Source organism: Marmota flaviventris, chromosome 18, assembly GCF_047511675.1.
Source record: "Marmota flaviventris isolate mMarFla1 chromosome 18, mMarFla1.hap1, whole genome shotgun sequence".
In the NCBI taxonomy this organism is placed as follows: domain Eukaryota; kingdom Metazoa; phylum Chordata; class Mammalia; order Rodentia; family Sciuridae; genus Marmota; species Marmota flaviventris.
The window spans coordinates 47,929,619-47,948,696 of record NC_092515.1 but is presented as its reverse complement, the minus strand read 5'-3'; the positions used below and the strand labels follow the sequence as shown (position 1 = coordinate 47,948,696).

General features: G+C 37.0%; 1 protein-coding gene across 1 annotated transcript in view; it reads right to left on the bottom strand.

Annotated features, from left to right (window-relative positions):
- Cyb5b (cytochrome b5 type B) overlaps positions 1 to 15,437 on the bottom strand; it is a 34,300-nt gene extending 18,863 nt beyond the window's left edge. The window contains exon 1 of the mRNA XM_027933080.2: positions 15,160 to 15,437. Coding sequence (XP_027788881.1) covers positions 15,160 to 15,321 — 162 coding nt within the window. The 5' untranslated portion in view covers positions 15,322 to 15,437. The remainder of the gene's footprint in view (positions 1 to 15,159) is intronic.
- Between the last annotated feature and the right edge of the window lie 3,641 nt (positions 15,438 to 19,078).

The following is a 19,078-nucleotide window of genomic DNA, read 5'->3' as shown; positions in this document are numbered from 1 at the left end:
GGCTAGGAGACAAGTGGAAGGAAGATTTTTTCACTATATATACCTTGAAATTGTTTTACCAAGTAAAATATTATCTACTCATAAAAAATTTACTTGTTTTTAAAATTATATTTAGTAGAGTCTAACTTAAATACTCAATACATTGACTTCTAATTGGCCAATTCAAAATTTACATTACTCAATAAAACAAATCCAAAATTATATTTCTGAAATATGAAGTGATTCTCTTTGGTGGTGGTGGGGCATTCCCAGGAATTGAACCCAAGGCTGCTTTACCACTGAGGTATAACCCCAGCCCTTTTTAGTTTTATCTTGAGACAGGGTCTCACAAAATGGCTTAGAGTCTCACTAATTTCTGATGTTGGTCTCAAACCTGTGATCCTCTGCCTCAGCCTCCTAAACAGCTGGGATTACAGGAGCTACTGTGCCTGGTTGAAGTAATTCTTTTTAATTAGTTACTTTTTAAATAATAACTAGTTAAACAACAATAATGTAACGATTAATTTAACATAAGTATATGAACTCTAAAAGTGCTGGGTAAACTGGCTCATGGACCTAATCCCAGCTATGCAGGAGGCTGAGGCAAGAGGATCACAAGGTTGAGACTAGCCCAGGCAATTCAGCAAGACACTGTCCCCAAAACAAACAACAAACAAAGGTCTGGGGATATAGCTCAGTGCGAAGCACTCTTGGGTAAAATCTCCAGTATAGGGGTTGGGGGACAGAACTCTGAAAGTAACCTCCCAAACCTTAATTCACAAGCTTACTAAGGACAAGAACAACCTCTATTTTGGTCCCTTAAAATATCTCCACCCAAGGGTATTTAAGCATGCTATTTGAAAGAAAGCAAGAGTAAGATAGCCACCATTCACTTGTTATTATATCTGAAACCTATCAACTCTGTTTCATCTTAAAATGAAACTAAGCCATTAGTTTTGGAATTACATCCCAATTGCTCTGTGTGTGTCTGAACTGTGCAAGATACTATTCCCTCATGACACAAACCAACAATTATGTTGCCTTTCATAGGAAAAGAATAACAAAATTTCTAAGTGGCTTGAGCTATTTCAGGGAATAACAGAATTTATGACTTCCTACACAGCTCCTTCTATAAAGTATCTACATTTCTACTAATCATCACTTACAAATAAATAAATAAAGAGCAACATTTTTTAAAAGTAGATAATTTGGTACATAAAACAAAAACTTTTTCATTGTTTTTCTTGTGCATTCTTTTTTTTTTTTTGGTAGGATTCATGTTTCTTTTTTAAAATATTTTTTAGTTGTAGAAGAACACAATATCTTTTCTTATTAATTTTTATGTGGTGCTGAGGATTGAACCCAGGGCCTTGTGCGTGCGAGGCAAGTACTTTACCACTGAGCCACAACTCCAGCCCCTCTTGTGCATTCTTTTTATACAGTTTTTATTGAGTCCTTACTATTTTACATATTAGGTAGTGATAAAGAAACGGTTTTGTATTTTTACAAAAGTGAATCCATATACTACATGCTGTTTTATAATCCACATTTTTTCACCGAGTCAAGAGGTTGGAGTCAGAGTGGTCCACAAACAAACAAACACAGTTTAGTAATTCTTACTCTAAAATGTGACCTCAATATTGATGGTTTAGAAAAGCAAAAAGTGCCAGAACTGTTGATTTCTATTTTAGAACATAATCATCTTCAGATATTATTATCTAAAATCAAATGACAACAAGGCTGCAGTGTGCCACTGGCAACTCAGCTGGAGGCAGTGTACTAGGCCTGAAACTACACCAGAGATCAGGGCAAATTCAAAGTCAAGATGATGCCCCGGCTGAGGGGAATGAGAATACCTTGAGGTGAACTGAAGATGTACCCCAGGTAGAAGAATCACTGCAACCCTGACTAGGCCAGCTCTAAGAGAAGATGACTGGTGGAGCAGCTGTTCTACTCCAGCATTAGCCTCTGGATAGTCCTGCTCACAATTATCATCACCTTCTGCCCAGGCATGACCTGCTCTTATGTGTCTATCTTGTGGCAAAATGACAAGAAGCTCACCTAGGAGCAAGCATCTGATATCAGGTGCTAATCTGAAGCAGAATCTACAATGGAAAACAGAAGCTATATTCCCAGTGTTTCTTGCCTTGAAAATATTATTTCAACCACCCAGAGGATGGCTTTTACAAAAACTTAAAAGGAAAACAATGCTATCCTCTCTTATGATGGTGTGATGCCTAAGGACACAATGAAAAGAGATATAACAAATGTCCTGCCTGTGATTCTTATTGATACATGTATAAATATAACATTCTTAGGCTTTTGTGACAAAGCTTTATTTCCACTGACCCTCTGTTTTAAGACTATGCTGCAGCAAAGAATAGAACTATTCACATTAGGTGTATTCTGGTACTTCCTTCCATTGAATGACATCTTATGGTTAATCTCAGGAATACAGAATTAAACAAAATAAGTTCCAAAATATTATTCACAGTACGATACTACTAAAAAAAAAAAAAAAACAAAACACAACTACTCTTGAGTGTATGATCAATAATCTGTAACAACTGTGCTAAGACCATGCAATAGAAAAAGGACAGTATTAGGCTGGGGATGTGGCTCAAGCGGTAACACACTCGCCTGGCATGCATGGGGCGCTGGGTTCGATCCTCAACACCTTGTAAAAATAAAGATGTTGTGTCCACTGAAAACTGAAAAATACTAAAAAAAATTCTCTCTAAAAAAAGAAAAGAAAAAGGACAGTATCTTTAATACATAGTTATGTGGAAATTGTACATTTACATGTAAAAGAAAGAAAATGAATCCCTAACTTCTATGATACACGAAATTAACTCAAAGTAGACTAAAGATCTAAACGTTAGACCCAAAACTATAAAACAAAAGCACAACTAACAGAAGAAAAAACAAATGGGACTACATGAAACTTTAAAACTTTTATGCATAAAAGAACACATTCAGCAAAGTAAAAAAAAAACACCCTGTGGAATGGAAGATAATATTGTAAATCATACATCTGATAAGATTTATATAAAGAACTATCAAAACCCAATACAAATTAGAATAACCTAATTTTAAAAATGGGCAAAGAACCTGAATAATCATTTCTCTAAAGATATAAAAACAGTAAACAAGCTACTATTAAAAAAAGAAAGAAAGAAAAGGAAGAGAATATGGAGAAACTAGAACTGTTTGCTCAGGACTGCAAAATGGTATAACAAGTATAGAAAATGATATGGGCTGGGGTTGTGGCTCAGGGGTAGAGCGCTTGCCTAGCATGTGCGAGTCACTAGGTTTGGTTCTCAGCACCGCATACAAATAAATGAATAAATAAAGATCCATCAACATCTAAAAAAATATTGTTAAAAGTATTTTAAAAAAATGATATGGTGGTTCCTCAAAAAATTCCAAGTAGAATTACCAAGCCAGGCATAGTGGCTGAGACCTATAATCCCAGCTATTCAAGAGGCTAAGGCAGGATGTCAAGTTCAAGGCCAACCTGAGCAACTTAGTGAGAATCTGTTCTTAAAAAAAAAGTAAAAAGGGCTGGGGATGTAGCTCAAGTGGGTAGCGCACTCGCCTGCCATGCCTGCAGCCTGGGTTCGATCCTCAGCACCACATACAAACAAAGATGTTGTGTCCGCTGAAAACTAAAAAAAATATTAAAATTCTCTAAAAAAAAATTAAAAAAAAAAATAGAAAATAAAAAGGGGTAGGAATGTAGCTCAGTGGCAGAGTTCTAAATATTATACACAGTATGATACTAGTTTAAAAAAAATAAGTTCCAAAATATTATACACAGTATAATAGTTTGCCTAGCGTACTCAAGGTCCTGGATTCAATCCCCAGTACCACACACGTGCATGTAAACACATGAACACACACAAAATAGAATTACCATATGATGCAGCAATGCTAATTCAGCATATATATCCCAAAAGAGTTAAACGTAGGGTCTCAATCACAGCAATAATCCCAAGAGCCAAAAGGTGGAAGCAATTCAAATGTCCAAAAACAAAATAAATAAATAAATTTGGTGTATATACTATCAAATACTATGTATCTTTAAAAAATGAAATCTTTGTGGCTAAGGATGTGGCTCAGTGGTACAGTGCTTGCCTTGCACATGTGAAGCACTGGGTTCAATCCTCAGTACCACATAAAATAAATAAACAAGTAAAACAAAGGTACTGTGTCCATGTTCAACTTAAAACAATTTTTTTAATTATATTTTTTTTTAAAAAAGGAAATCCTGTCACATGCTATAACAAAAGATGAATCTCAAGGACATTATGCTAAGTGAAATAATGCAATCACAAAATAACAAATAGGATAATTCCACTTATATAGAATCTAAAGTTGTCAAATGCCGGGCATGGTGGTGATCCCAGTAGCTTAGGAGGCTGAAGCAGGAGAATCGAAAGTTCAAAGACAGCCTTAGCAATTTAATGAGGCCCTACACAACTCATTGAGACCATGTCTCTAAATAAAATGTAAAAAAGGGCTGGGGGTGTGGCTTAGTAGTTAAGTTCCCCGGGTTCAATTCCTGATACCAAATAAATAAATAAATAATAAAGTTATCAAAAATCATAGAAACAGGAAATAGAATGGTGATTGCCAAGTACTGGGGGCGAGGGGAAAGAGAGACTTATTAATGGTATAGACTAAATTGTGCAAGATGCAAAAGTTTTGAGATTCACTGCATAGCTATGTACTTTATTGAACCATACATGTACAATTGTTTAAGATGTAGACTTTATGCTACATATTTTTAAATCAGAATGTCATTTTTAAGTAAAATATAAATAAAAATAGAAATATGTGGATATTTATAAATACATATTTTTAAGAATATACACAAGCTGGGAGCAGTGACACATGCCTATAATCCCAGCGGCTCAAGACACTCAGGCATGAGGATCATGAGTTCAAAGCCAGCCTCAGCAACTTAGCAAGGCTCTAAGCAACTCAGTGAGACCCTGTCTGCAAATAAAAAAGATATATATATATATATTTTTTAAATGAAGCTGGGGTTATGGTTCAGTGGTTAAGTGCTCCTAGGTTTTAAAAAAAAAAAGGAACATATAAATACACCATAAAACTAGATAAAGGAAAGAAATAATGAACATGGAATTAGGAGTGATTGTTTTCATGGGGCGAGTGTGGGGGAAGGTAGGAGAAAATAATGGGTAAAAGACATTTGATTAGATTCAGGTTATTGCTAAGGTTCTAATTCTTATTTTGAATGGTAAAGTAATAGGTATTGGTAACACAATTCAAAATAATAACTACACATTCACAGACATATATACAGAAAAGGAATCTATTACATATAGGAGTATATTATGCAAAAAAGGCATTTGAAGTTAGAAGTCAAAATAGCATTTACTTTGGGGAAAGCAGAGGACCACCTGTTGGGAAGAAGCATTTCCAGTGCACTATCATTGCTTTTTCTCAACTTGAATAGTGGTTTCAAAAATATGTTGACTTAGTGAAAATTCACTGAATGTGCTTGTAGGTCTTGTGCATTTTTCTGTTAGTTTTTTAAAATATTTCTTACAAACCATGCAATTGACCTTTGAAAAGAGGAAACACCTGGGTTTGTTTACTGACTGGACACAAGGCAGAAGTTTGGTTTTTTTTTTTTTAGTTTTTCAAATTTTTTTTTTTAGCTACAGAACACTTTCTTCAAGCAAAATTTTGGATGGAAGCCCAGTGCACACAATCAACTAGATGTGATTAAAGTGCTGAACAATCTTTAAAAGTCAACTAGAAAACAACTGACATACATAAAAGAAATAAGACTAAATGTTAAATTAAGTAATACCAGAGCAGACACATAGCAGTAGGTTTTGGAGGAAGAAGAGTTTAATTTCTGTCAGGCTCAGTTTTGAATAATAGCAGGAACTAAGTTATAGAGGCTAACAGCCTGCAGGTCTTAAAAAAACATACTTGTAAAAAAAAAAAAAAAAAAAACATACTTGTAAAAAAAAAAAAACATACTTGTAAACCATTAATACATAGAAATATGCTGCAATAAATTTAATGCAGTTTATCAAAATTTAAAATGTACCGGGGCTGGGGATGTGGCTCAAGTAGTAGCGTGCTTGCCTGGCATGCGTGCGGCCCGGGTTCGATCCTCAGCACCACATACAAACAAAGATGTTGTGTCCGCGAATAACTAAAAAATAAAATACTGAAATTCTCTCTCTCTTTCTCTCTTTAAAAAAAAAAAAAAATGTACCAACAACTGGTCAGATAAGAAAGAAACTAGGATAATGCACAAGGAGTTCCACTCATTAAACTGATTCCAAGAACAGGCCCCAAGAGAGATAAGAGTATATATTCCAAGGTTTGATTTTGGAGACCTGTTTATCAACAGGTTTGGTCCAACAAGTTCTGTTCTGTAAGTGTCAATAAATGTAGTCTTGCTTACAAGAATAAATAGGAGTAAATTGTCATGACATTGGGTTAGGCAATGTTTTCTTCAAGACACCAAATGCACAAACAAAAGAAAAAACAGATAAACTGGACTTCATCAAAATTTAACACTTTTGTACTTCAAAGAATACCCTTAAGAAAGTGAAAAGATAATTCACAGAAAGAGAGAAAACAGTTGCACTTGTATCTAGAATAAAGAACTCTTAAAATTTGCCAGGCACAGTAGTGCATACCTGTAATCCCAGAGATTTAGGAGGCTGAGATAGGAGAATTGCAAGTTCAATATCAGCTTCAGCAATTTAGTGAGGCCTCAAGCAACTTAACGAGATTCCGTCTTAAAATAAAAAATAAAAAGGATATAGCCCAGTCTTTAGAGTGCTTGCCTCGCATGCCCAAGGCCCTGGCAGGGTTCAATCCCCAGCAACATTGAAAAAAAAAAAAAAATCTTAAAATCTTTAAATCTTAAAATTTAACATAAACAAAATAACCCAATTTTTTAATGGGTGTATAATATGAACTGACAATTTTCTAAAGAAGGTATACAAAGCACATGAGAATATGCTCAAACTCATTATAATTTAGGCAAATATAAATCAAAACTATAATGAGATTTTACTTTACACCCACTACAGTAGTCTAATTAGACAATAAGGTGTTGGCAAGAATACAAAAAAAATGGAACCCTAATATTGCTGGTAGGAATGCAAAATGGTGCGGTTGCTATGAAAAAGTTTGCCAGTTCCTCAAACAATTAAACATAGAATTACCATGTGACCCAGAATTTCTACTCCTAGATCTATATTCAAGAGAACTGAAAATATATCCACCTGGGCACAATGGAGCACACCTGTAATTCCAGCAGATCAGGAGGCTGAGGTAAGAGGATTCTAAGTGCAAAGCCAGCCTCAAAAAATTAGTATGGCCCTAAGCAACTTAGTAACACCCTGTCTCAAAATAAAAAGTTAAAAGGGCTAGGGATGTGGTTCAGTGGTTAAGCACCCCTTGGTTCAATCCCTTGTACCAAACACACACACACACACACACACACACACACACATTGTATATGAACGTCCCTAACAGCATTATTCATTAAAGCCTAAAGCCCAAAGTGAAAAGAACCCAAATGTTTACTGACTCCTGGATACATAAAAGATAGATATCCATACAACAGAGTTGTTTTGGGGTTTTTTTTGGCAGTAAAAGAAGGAAGTACTAGCTGGCACGGTGGCGGTCCCAATGGTTTGGAGGCTAAGGCAAGAGGATCAAGAGTTCAAAGACAGTCTCAGCAAAAGTGAGGCGCTAAGCAACTCAGTGAGACCCTGTCTCTAAATAAAATACAAAATAGGGCTGGGGATGTGGCTCAGTGGCTGATTGCCCCTGAGTTCAGTCCCCGGTACCCCCCCAAAAGAATGAATTTCATGGTATAAGAGTTATCTAAAAAAAAAATGTATTGCTTAAAACAAAAAAAAAAATAAGCCCATGGCAAACCATTATGAAACAGTGGCAAACGCGTCAAAGAGATCAAGGGATGGGACTGGAGATATAGCTAAAATGGTAGAGTGCTTGCCTTGCATGCACAAGGCCCTGGATTTGATTCCCAGCACTGCATAAATAAATCCTTTATAATTCAGTCCCCACTCCTTTTAGATGTTGATTCAACAAAGAATGCCAACTTCAGAATAGGGGAAAACCTTCCCATTACTGGCTTATGTGAAGAAAACAATAATGCTCCATTGGGAGGGACAGATTGTGTAATAACATATTCAGTTCAACAGCAAGCCAAAGGGAAGGTTTGAAACACACACCCAGGAATTTTCATATTACTCAATATTTGCCCTATAGGTGACCTCCACCATTTAAAGTTCTTAATACACTTTCAAGATTGTGATATAATACCAAAAAAAAAAAAAAAAAAAGACTTATTCACCTTGTTCTCAGGAAGGTCAATGATGCCAGTTCAAAGTGAAAAGCTCAACTTCTAATCATAAAATATGTAGATACATGCAACAATACTAATGCTGATGAATTAGAAAATGCTGATGTCAGTGTTTTAAAATCAGAATACACTGCTTCTCATACTTGAAAATTGAGATATTTAAATGAAGACTCACTACTACCTCATCTACAACTATATTCTTCTTTTCTTTTGTTTTTTGAGATAGCCTCACTAGGTTGCTCAGGCTGTTCTCAAACTCGGTAATTCATGCCTTAGCCTCCTGAGTAGCTGGGAGTAAAGGCACTTGCTACCGTACCTAGTAAACAACTATATTCTTTTTCTTTCTTCAGTGCTAGGGAACTTGAGTCTTGTGCACGCTAGGTAAGTATTCTACCAATGAGCTACATCCCTGGCCCTTTTAAATTTTTTATTTTGAGACAGGGTCTTGCTAAGTTACCCACACTAGCCTTGAACTTGCAATCCTTCTGCTTCAGCCTTTCAAAGCTGGACCAACTGTATTGTTAATAAAACTAAAGAGAGTACTCAGAGTTTATGGAGTGCTTGCCTAGGATGTATGAGGCCCTGGGTTCAATTCTCAGCACCACATGTAAGTAAAATAAAGATCCATTGACAACTAAAAAAGATATATTAAAAAAAGAAGAAGAAAAGGAAGAAACTGTACCAGGATTTGGGCCACAAAGCTAGCATCCAGCTCTTAGGGGGGAAAAAAACACTTTCAGATCAATAATAAGGCAACGATGAACCCTAATAAAAAGAACGGGCAAGACTGAACACACACCTCACAAAAAGACATATATAAATAGCCCATGAAAAGATTCTGAACATCATTAGTCATCAGGGAAATGAAAGTTAAAACCATAATTTTATATATATCAATTAACATATGGAGGGCTGGGGTTGTAGCTCAGTGGTAGAGCACTTGCCTTGCACATGTGAAGCCCTGGGTTCGATCCTCAGCACAACATAAAAATAAATAAATAAAGATATCGTGTCCATCTACAACTAATTTAATATTTTAAAAAAATATATTTTAAAAAAAGATGTGGAGAAACTAGGAAATTCATGCACTGCTGGTGGAAGTGTAAGTGATGTAAACTCTTTGAGGAAAAACTCAAAAAAGTTAAAAAAACTTAAAAAGTTAAACAGACTTAATCTCACTCCTGTTAGTTTTATTACTAAGTATTCATGGAAACATGTCCACACAAAGATTTGTACACGAAACTTCATATCAAACTGGAAACTATCCAAATGTTAATCCACAGGTGAATGGATCAACAAATTTTGATATATTAGTGATTTTTTAATTTGTTTGTGTACTGGGGATTGAAGTCAGGGGCACTCGACCATTGAGCCACATTCCCAGCCCTATTTTCTACTTTATTTAGAGACAGGGTCTCACTGAATTGCTTTGCACCTCACCTTTGCTGAGGCTGGCTTTGAACTCATGATCCTCCTGCCTCAACCTCCCAAGCAGCTGGGATTAAAGGCATGCGCCACCAGGCCCAGCAAATTTTGGTATATTAGTATAATGAAATAAAAAGCAATAAAAAGGACCAAATTACCGAAACATGGGGGGAAAAAAAAGCAGATGAAAGACGTTAGAAATATATATCCTATTCTACATGTTAGAAATCAAATCAGTGATTGTATGAGAAGAAAAGTGTTAGAAATGTTCTATATCCTTATGGTGCTTACATAGGTGACATTTGTGAAAACAAATTAACTTTATATTCAAAATCTGTACATTTTTATTGTCAGCACATTAGATTTCAGTAAAATTGATTTGAGAGGAGACCGCAGATTGCAAAATAATGATAAACCACAATGTTTAGCAATAGGAAACTGTCTAAATAAATTATAATCCATACAATAAATTCTATCTAGCTGTAATGAAGGAAAATTCCAGGTACTGATATGAAAAATTCCCTGAAACATAATTACGTGAAAAAAATCAAAGCACAAATCAGTGTGTATACCTTTCATGTGAAAAGAGACTAACTGCTGGTCTCAGATACTTAAAAGGCTGCGGCAAGAGGATCATTTGAGCCTAAGAGTTTGAGACCAGCCTAAGCAACATAGTGAAATCCTGTCTTAAAAAAGTAAAAAGAGGGCTGGGGATGTGGCTCAAGTGGTAGCGCGCTCGCCTAGCATGCGTGCAGCCCGGGTTCAATCCTCAGCACCACATACAAACAAAGATGTTGTGTCCGCCGAAAACTAAAAAATAAATATAATTCTCTCTCTCTCTCTAAAAAAAAAAAAGTAAAAAGAGCTGGGATATAGCTCAGTGGTAAAGTGCCCCTGGGTTCAATCTCCAATGCCACAAAAGAGAATACATGATCTTTATGTATGTATCTATACATATTTTTACATATAGGTATATGCAAGGAGGACATACGATTCAAATAAATTCTTGAGATTGAAAGAATTTTACTTTCTTTCCTCTGTAATACTTTTCCCTTTAATTCTCAACTCTTCAGCAAAAATAATCTACTCAAAAAATAATGTTTCAGGGACTGAGGTTGAGGCTCAGTGGCAGAGGGCTCACCTAGCATGTACAAGGCCTTGGGTTTGATCCTTAGCACCACAAAAAATTAAATAAATAAAATAAAGGTAGTGTGTCCAACTACAACTAAAAAATAAATACTAAAAATAAATAAATAAATAATGTTTCAATGTCACCCCTCATTTAAAAATACTTCAGGGATTTTTCATTACACTCAGGATCCAATTCCATATTTATGTGATTTTTTTCCCCTAAACTACTAAATAGTGGAAAGACAATGATGTATACTATCTTTATTCATGATTTCAATAAAATAAAGCAACTCAGCAAGAGCCCATCTCAAAATAAAATACATAATAGGGCTGGGATGTGGCTCAGTGGTTGAATGCCCCTGGGTTCAATCCCTGGTACCAAAAAAAAAAAATAAGCTTCATATTTTCCCACAGTAATCCTAATTCCCAAAACCTGACCCAAGCTTGGTAAAAAATTTGATATTACCCTTTTTGTACATCTATAATTAAACCTAACATGACTTAAATTCATGTACACAAATATGAGTATCTTTCTCTTATTTTTTTTGGTACCGGGGATTGAACCCAGGGGCCACTCAACCACTGAGTGTATTTTATTTTGAGACAGGGACTTGCTGAATTGCTTAATTCTTCACTTTTGCTGAGGCTAGCTTCGCACTCAAGATGCTCCTGTTTCAGCCTCCTGTGCCTGGCTATGAGAAAGATAATTTAACTATATTACCAATTCTAAATTATCACAAACTCTAGTAGTATCATAATCTAATCACAGCTATTCACTTTAAAAAATGGCAATCTATAGATGTAGGATATTAGGATCATAAACCTCTGTCTAAGGAAGCATGGAAGTGACTTCGAATTGTAAAAAGAATGAAAACCAATGTTAGGTCTTTCCCTTCTCATTTAATAGCAACCCTATTCTTCTAGATCAGCAGACCAAAAACCTTGAAGTCATCCTTGACTCCTTTTTCTTTTCTCAAATCCAGTTCATCATTAAATCCTGTTGGCTTTACCATCCCAACACATCCAAAATCTGATACTTCTCACTACCCCCACGACCACAGTTCTAGTCCAAGCTACCATTCCTTGCCTTAATTACAACAGCTTCCTAACTGTGCTCCTCAATTCTGCCCTTGCTTTCCTTCATTGTTTTCTCAACAGTGATGTTAGAATGAGCCTATTAAACCATTAAATCACATCATGTCATGCTTCTGCTCCAATGATTTCTGCTTTCAAAAGAAAAGCCAGTCTTCCTAAAACCTGCAAAGCTGTACATGATCCACCATTCCCTAATCATTTTGACCTCATGTGCTACTAACCAACCACTATGGCCTCCCTGATTCCTCAAACACACCAGACACACTACCACTTCAAGGCCTTTGGATTTGCTTCCTCTACCAAGAATGCTCTTCCTGTAGATAACTCCCTTACCTTTCCTTGGCCTTTACTCTAGTCATCTCCATAAAGCCATCTCTCCTCACCACATACACACACACACACATTCAATAGTCTTCTTCCCTAAATATTTTTCCTCTTAGCACTTACCACTATCTAACATAGTATATATTCTGGTTATTAACCCTTCCTCCTAATGTCTGCATCCTACAGACTAATCTCTATAAGGGCATGTTTATTTACTACTGTAACCTCAGTATCTAGAATGGTATCTGGCACAAAATAAAGGCTTAATATTTGTTTAAGTGGGGCTTGGGTTGTGGCTCAGTGGTGCAGAATTTACCTAGCATGTGAGGCGCACTGGGTTCAATCCTCAGTACCACATTAAATATAAATAAGTAAATACAAAAGGTCCATTAACAACTAAAAAAACATTTAAAAAATATTTGATTAAGTGAATGAATGAATGAATGAATGAATGAGCTTGACAGGAACAAAACAGGGAAAGACTACAGAACGAGTAAGAATAGCCAACTGCCAGCAAAGACCTGTAACCCAGCATCAACAGAAGCCTTGCATACCATACATTCTAGCTAGCTACATCAGCAAAGTACTGTAACAAGTTTGAAACCACTACTTGAGATTAATGTTATCTACAAGCACTAAGTGTTCCTTCCAAATTCACTGTCTATTCTAAATCAATCAAGGAGAAATTCTGGGAAAACGAAACCACAAATGAAAAACATGACTACCTACCCATTATGAACTGTTTATTTTTTTTTTTAATATTTACTTTTTTTTGTAGTTGTACACAATAACTTTTATTTATTTTTATGTGATGCTGAGGATCAAACCCAGGGCCTTGCACATGCGAGGCAAGTGCTCTACCGCTGAGCCATGACCCCAGGCCCCCATTATGAACTGTTTTAACATAAAACTTATTAGGCAAATGCTGGAAGACATACCTAATGCTAAAATTTGAATACTACATAGAAAAGAGAAATCAAGGGATCTATTTAAGCTGGATTGTCATGGATCAATTATACAACCATAATTCCTGAATCTGTTTCTGGTACCCCTGTTAAAATAAAGATCACTCCTATCTAAGTCACTCTCAACTAGCTGTTCTGAGAATATTAAAAAAAAAAAAAAAAAACAAGGACTGGAGATGTAATTTAGTGGCAGAATGCTTTCCTAGCATGCACAAGGCCCTGGGTTCAATCCCTGGTACTGGGGGAAATACAACTGTATACAATACAAATGCAAGAAGTTACTAAATTCTTGAGTTTAGCTTATGCACTAGGTAGACTTATTCAAATAACATCCTCTTGGGCGGGGGTTGCAGCTCAGTCGTTGAGTGCTTGCCTTGCATGCATGAGGCACTGGGTTTGAACCTGAGCACCACATAAAATAAATAAATAAATAAATAAAATAAAGATATTAAAAAACAAAAACAAATAACATCCTCTTACAAAATTATTAATTAAAAATTAACAATTTCTCCTGTAGCCCCCAAATTAATAGAAAAAAAAATTCTACTAGTATATTTGCCTCAGAAAGAGAACAGAACTGAACTTTTTTCTCAGAATAAGATTGTAATACAAGAAATTAATCACAAGATATAAATGCATTATAAATCTATTACTCAAAATAAAATTATACAAATACATATAAAATTACACACTCTCACATCAAAGCCAGCCTCAAACTAATCTTCTTTTTCTTTTTTCTGGCAGCTGGAGATTGAAGCCAGGGGTGCTTTACCATTGAGTTATATCCCCAACCCTTATGTTAAGACAGCCTTTGGCTAAATTGCCCAGGCTGGCCTCAAACTTGTGATCCTCCTGTGTCAGCCTCTCAAGTAACTGGGATTACAGGTGTTCTCCTCCCTCACTGGCTACAAACTAATCTTTGCTGGCTGCGTAACAGTGGTTAGCTGGGGTTGAGGAGAATAACTGTAAAGGAGCAAGAGAACTTTTTTCTGGTAATGAAAATGCTCTAATTCTTAACTGAAATTGTAATTACGTGAACAAATACATGTGTCAAAACTCATCAAACTGTACATTTTAAATGGACACACTTATTATATGTAATTTAAATCTCAGTAAAGTTAAAGTAAATGAAAAAGTCTGACCTATTTCTTTAAATAAAAAAGCCACAAACCATTAAACAATGATCTCAAAGAGAGATTGTATAATAAGATCCAATACAACAGTTGGAAGATTTACGGGACAAAGTCTAAGGCAATGGCCAAAAAAAAAAAAAAAAAAAAAGGTTCTCACCACCTTCTTGCCTCAAGGTCAACTCAAGGTTTGTGTGTGTGTGTGTGTGTGTGTGTGTCCGTCCCAGCAGCTTAATCTATGAATTAAAAAAAAACTCAGCTTCTTCTCAAGAAGTAAATATTTCTCCCTAAACGGTATTACTTCAAAACGCATACTGGAAAGAGCACAGGTACGGAGCATTTCAGACCTGGGTTCAAATGGATCTAGGCCATTAAGGATGTGACCTTGGGAGTCCCCAGCATCTCTGAGCCTCAGTTTCCCTCTGTGTAAAATGGACATAACGATGGCTTAGAGTTTAATACAGTACACAGCAAGGGTCAATACATAAGTATCACGTGACATTATGTAAGGCGTGAGAATTTGGAGCTGGTGGAAACGCATGCAGATCTAAGACCCCCCCTCCCCTTTCCCCCGCTTCCGTATTAGTGTCGCGGCCCTTTTCACACACCTTATCGCCCTCAGCCAGGCCTCATTTCCTTCCTACGCACATTACGCGTAGCCTTTTCACCCCTCACCCCAGCAGCTCCCAGGGGCCTCCCACCTCCCGGGCCCCACCTCATTGAGGAAGCGGGTGATATCGTAAACTCGCCCGTGGATCACCAGCCATAGTTCCTTCGAGGAGTTGCGTTTTGTCACCTCCTCCAACCGATAATAGGTAACGGAGCTCTCGCCGTCCTGCCCTTTCCCATCGCTGCCGCTAGCTTCTTCAGTCGCCATTGAACCCGAGACACCTCCTTTCCGCGGCAATCTGGGTTTCTGCAGCTAACTTCCTTGAGGTAGAGCCCGCGCTGGGCCCTCGTCAGCTTCCGTAACCGGGTGAAGGCCTGGTTCGAGATCCCACCAGCCAATCAGAAGTCGCCAGCCCTTCCGCTCTTACCAATCAGACGCGTCGTGACTTTGGAACGGCGCCTAACGGAGGCCTGTTGATAGGTGTAAGCTCGGGAGAGGCTCTTTCACTCGGCCCGCGGTTCTGCGGAGTCCTGAAGGAGAGCCGTGTTTCCTGAGCCCCGCTTCCCTTGCCTTTCCCCGGGATCCCTCTGAGTCACACGAAGCTCGTCTTCCCCACTTCTTGCTCAGCCCTTCTTCAGCTCTGGGTTTACATCTTTGCTGCGTCCAGGCTGTTGATGTGGCGAACCTCGGCACAGTCTCCTTGCCAGTAAATGAGCAGGATAACCTCTACCTTACAGAGGAGTTTGGCAAATTAAATGAGAGGGCGTCCGTAAAGCGCTCAGCACATTTATTGCTACATAAATGACAGCCGTCATTAGAAGGGTAGGGCGACTGGCCTGAGGCCTTAGGACAGCGATTGGGGGCAGAATATGGAGCCTCCTAAGTTCCTACCACTAGTAAGTATCTGACAGCTAAGCGAATTCTTTGGTGATCAGCACCTGTCTACGAATTTTAGTTTCTACCTGATCTAAAATACAGTTCACCTCAACTGTCCCTGAGGTTCTCTCATTTTGGAATTCCAAGTTTGGTTATATGTAGTGTCGTAAGCTACTTATTTTTAACTGCTATTGTAACTGACAGCTTGATCATCCTAAAATGTCATTTTCTTCGGATCACTCACAGCCTAATGTAAATTAGGACTCTCCACAATACATTCACGACCTCCTTTATAAATATTTTCTACCATTCCCTTTATAACTAGGGCATCAGCCACTGACTCCTAAACCTACTGTTTTTTTTTTTTTTTTTTTTTTGGTTTTTTTTTTTTTTTTTTTTATCGGCGGACACAACATCTTTGTATGTGGTGCTGAGGATCGAACCTGGGCCACACGCATGCCAGGCGAGCGCGCTACCACTTGAGCCACATCCCCAATCCCTAAACCTACTGGTTTTGTTCCCATATCCATTGGATATCCCATCCCATAACCACCCAGTTAAGATATCCTCTTCCTCCCAATGCCTACTTACCTGTCCTTTTTCACAAAACACTCTTGCTGTTCTGAGCTCCATTGAGTCCATCCCCTTTTAGTATCTAAGCATATACTATTTTAGGAAACAGACTATCTGTAAATTTTAACTTTCCAATATATTACATCCCTTATTAGACTGAAACTATGTGAGCAATCCCATATGGTTCTTAGGATCTTCTACAAACTCTAGATTCAAATATCAACATCATTTCAGGAAGATTTACTGCATCACAAGTCCTGTGATAGGCTCTGGCAATAGAAAGGTAATATAAGAAACAAGCTCTCCAAAAGAAACAAAAACATTACACATACGTGTATATAATTCCTAGAATAGAGACTTACACCAAACGCAATGGGACAGCTCTCAAAACATGTTGGTTAAATGATGAATTCACACTAAACCCCAGTGCATGAGGCTTGTGAGAAGGCTATGTTAAAAATGCAGATTCCCTGCCCCATTTCCAGAAACTCTGGTCCCAAAAGGTCTAAGTATAAAACCAGAAATCAACAGTGTTTTTTTTTTTTTTTTTCCCAGTGCTGGGGATTAAACCCAGTGCCTTGTGCATGCCAGGCACATTCTACAAACTGAGCTATATCCCCAGCCCAGAAATTAACATTTTTAATAAGAATTTCAGGTAATTCTTATGCAGTTTATCTGTGGAAAGTGAGTTCAGTTTTGTGTGTGTGTGTGTGTCTGTGTTTGTTTTGGTCCTGGGAATTGAACCCAGAGCACTTAACTACTGAGCCAGGTCCCCAGCCCTGCTTAATTTTTATTATTTTTTATTTTTATTTTTCCAAGAACAAAGGTTTAACTTTAGTTTTCCATTTATTTATTTATTTGTGTGTGTGTGTTGCTGGGGATTGAACCCAGGGCCTTATGCATGCGAGGCAAGCACTCTAACAACTGAGCTATACCCCCAGCCCTAGTTGTCCATTTATTTTGAAACAGGGTCTCGCTAATTTGCTTATGGCCTTGCTTAGTTGCTGAGGCTGACTTTAAATTTGTGATCCTCTTGCCTCAGCCTTGCTGGGATCAAAGGCATGTACCACCATGCCTGGCCTGACCCTGTTGCGTTTTTAAAGACAGATGGCCATGCACAGTGGCATGTGCCTGTAATCCCAGTGACTCAGGAGGTTGAGGCAGAGGATCTCAGGTTTGAAGCCAGCCTGGGCACTTAGTGAGACCCTGTCTCAAAAAATAAAAAATAAGGCTGGGAATGTAGCTCAGTTGTAGAGCACTTGACTAACCTGCATAAAGATGTGAGTTCAATCCTCAGAAGCACACACACAAAAAAATTTAAATGGTAAAAATAAATAATTTTTTAAAGGACTGGGATGTAGCTCAGTGGTAGAGCACCCCTGGGTTAATCCTCAGCACAGAAAGAAAACAATATTGACAGACAATGAAAGAATAGATTGAGAGAATCTCTTGGGTAAAGGGAGAAGTTGAAGAAATATATTTGAATACAGCAAAAGCAAATGAAGGGATGCATTTATAGTGGGAAGAGATTTCTAACTGGCAAGAGCAGTGGTTGGTGTTTCCCCAGGAACTGGGAACCCATAAATATGACAGTACTCCATTTATTCCAGTTTTTTAAAAAAATTGTCATTTTCAACAAAGTTTTTCCATATCTTTTTATTTCTAAATATTTTGTTTTTTATACTACAAGTGAAATGATTTCATTTTTCAAATATTTGCCACCACTAAAGAGAAGCATAATTGATTTTGTACACTGACTTAATAGTTTATGACTTAGTTTATGACCTTGCTAAGTTCACTTACAGTTCTAGTAGTTGTTTTGTAGATTTCTTAAGATTATCTATATAACAATCATGCTATGCTAACAGAGACACTTTACTTTCCCCTTTCCAATCTGAATGCCTCTGTTTTCCTCACCTTATTGCACTGTTTAGGACTCCAGTACAATATAGAATAGAAATGGCAAGGAGATCAAGAACAACCAGAGAAATGAAAAGTTTTGCTCTGTTTGTGTACGATGAAACGAAATGCATTCTTCTGAAAAAAATTTTAAATGTTAATATAAAAAGAAAAAAGAAATGGCAAGATGAGCATCCCTGTTTTGTTCCTGATCTTGGGGAGGAAAGTATTCAGTCTTTCAGAATGAATTATGATTTGTCAGTAGATATCCTGACTTGAGGAAGTTCCCCTATCCTCCTGGTTTCCTGAGTTTGTTTTATTTTTGTTTTGTTTTTATCAGGAAAAGGTGTTGAATCCTGTCAGACATATTTTGTCCATCAATTGGACTGATGTGATTTTTTTTTTCCTTTACTGTGTTAAGACAGTAGCTTACAAGGATTGGTTTTCAAAAACTTAATCATCTTTGCATTCCTGAGGTAAACCTCACTTGGTTATGACATTAGTTTTTTTTATAAATTGTAGGATTCAATTTGCTAATATTTTCAAAGGATCATTGCACTATATTCACAAAGAATATTTATAGTTTTTTCTTCTTGCATGGAAGAGAAAACTATCAAAGAAAAAATTTCTTCAATAGTTTTGGGGTTTTTTTGTTTTTTTTTTTTTTGGTATACCA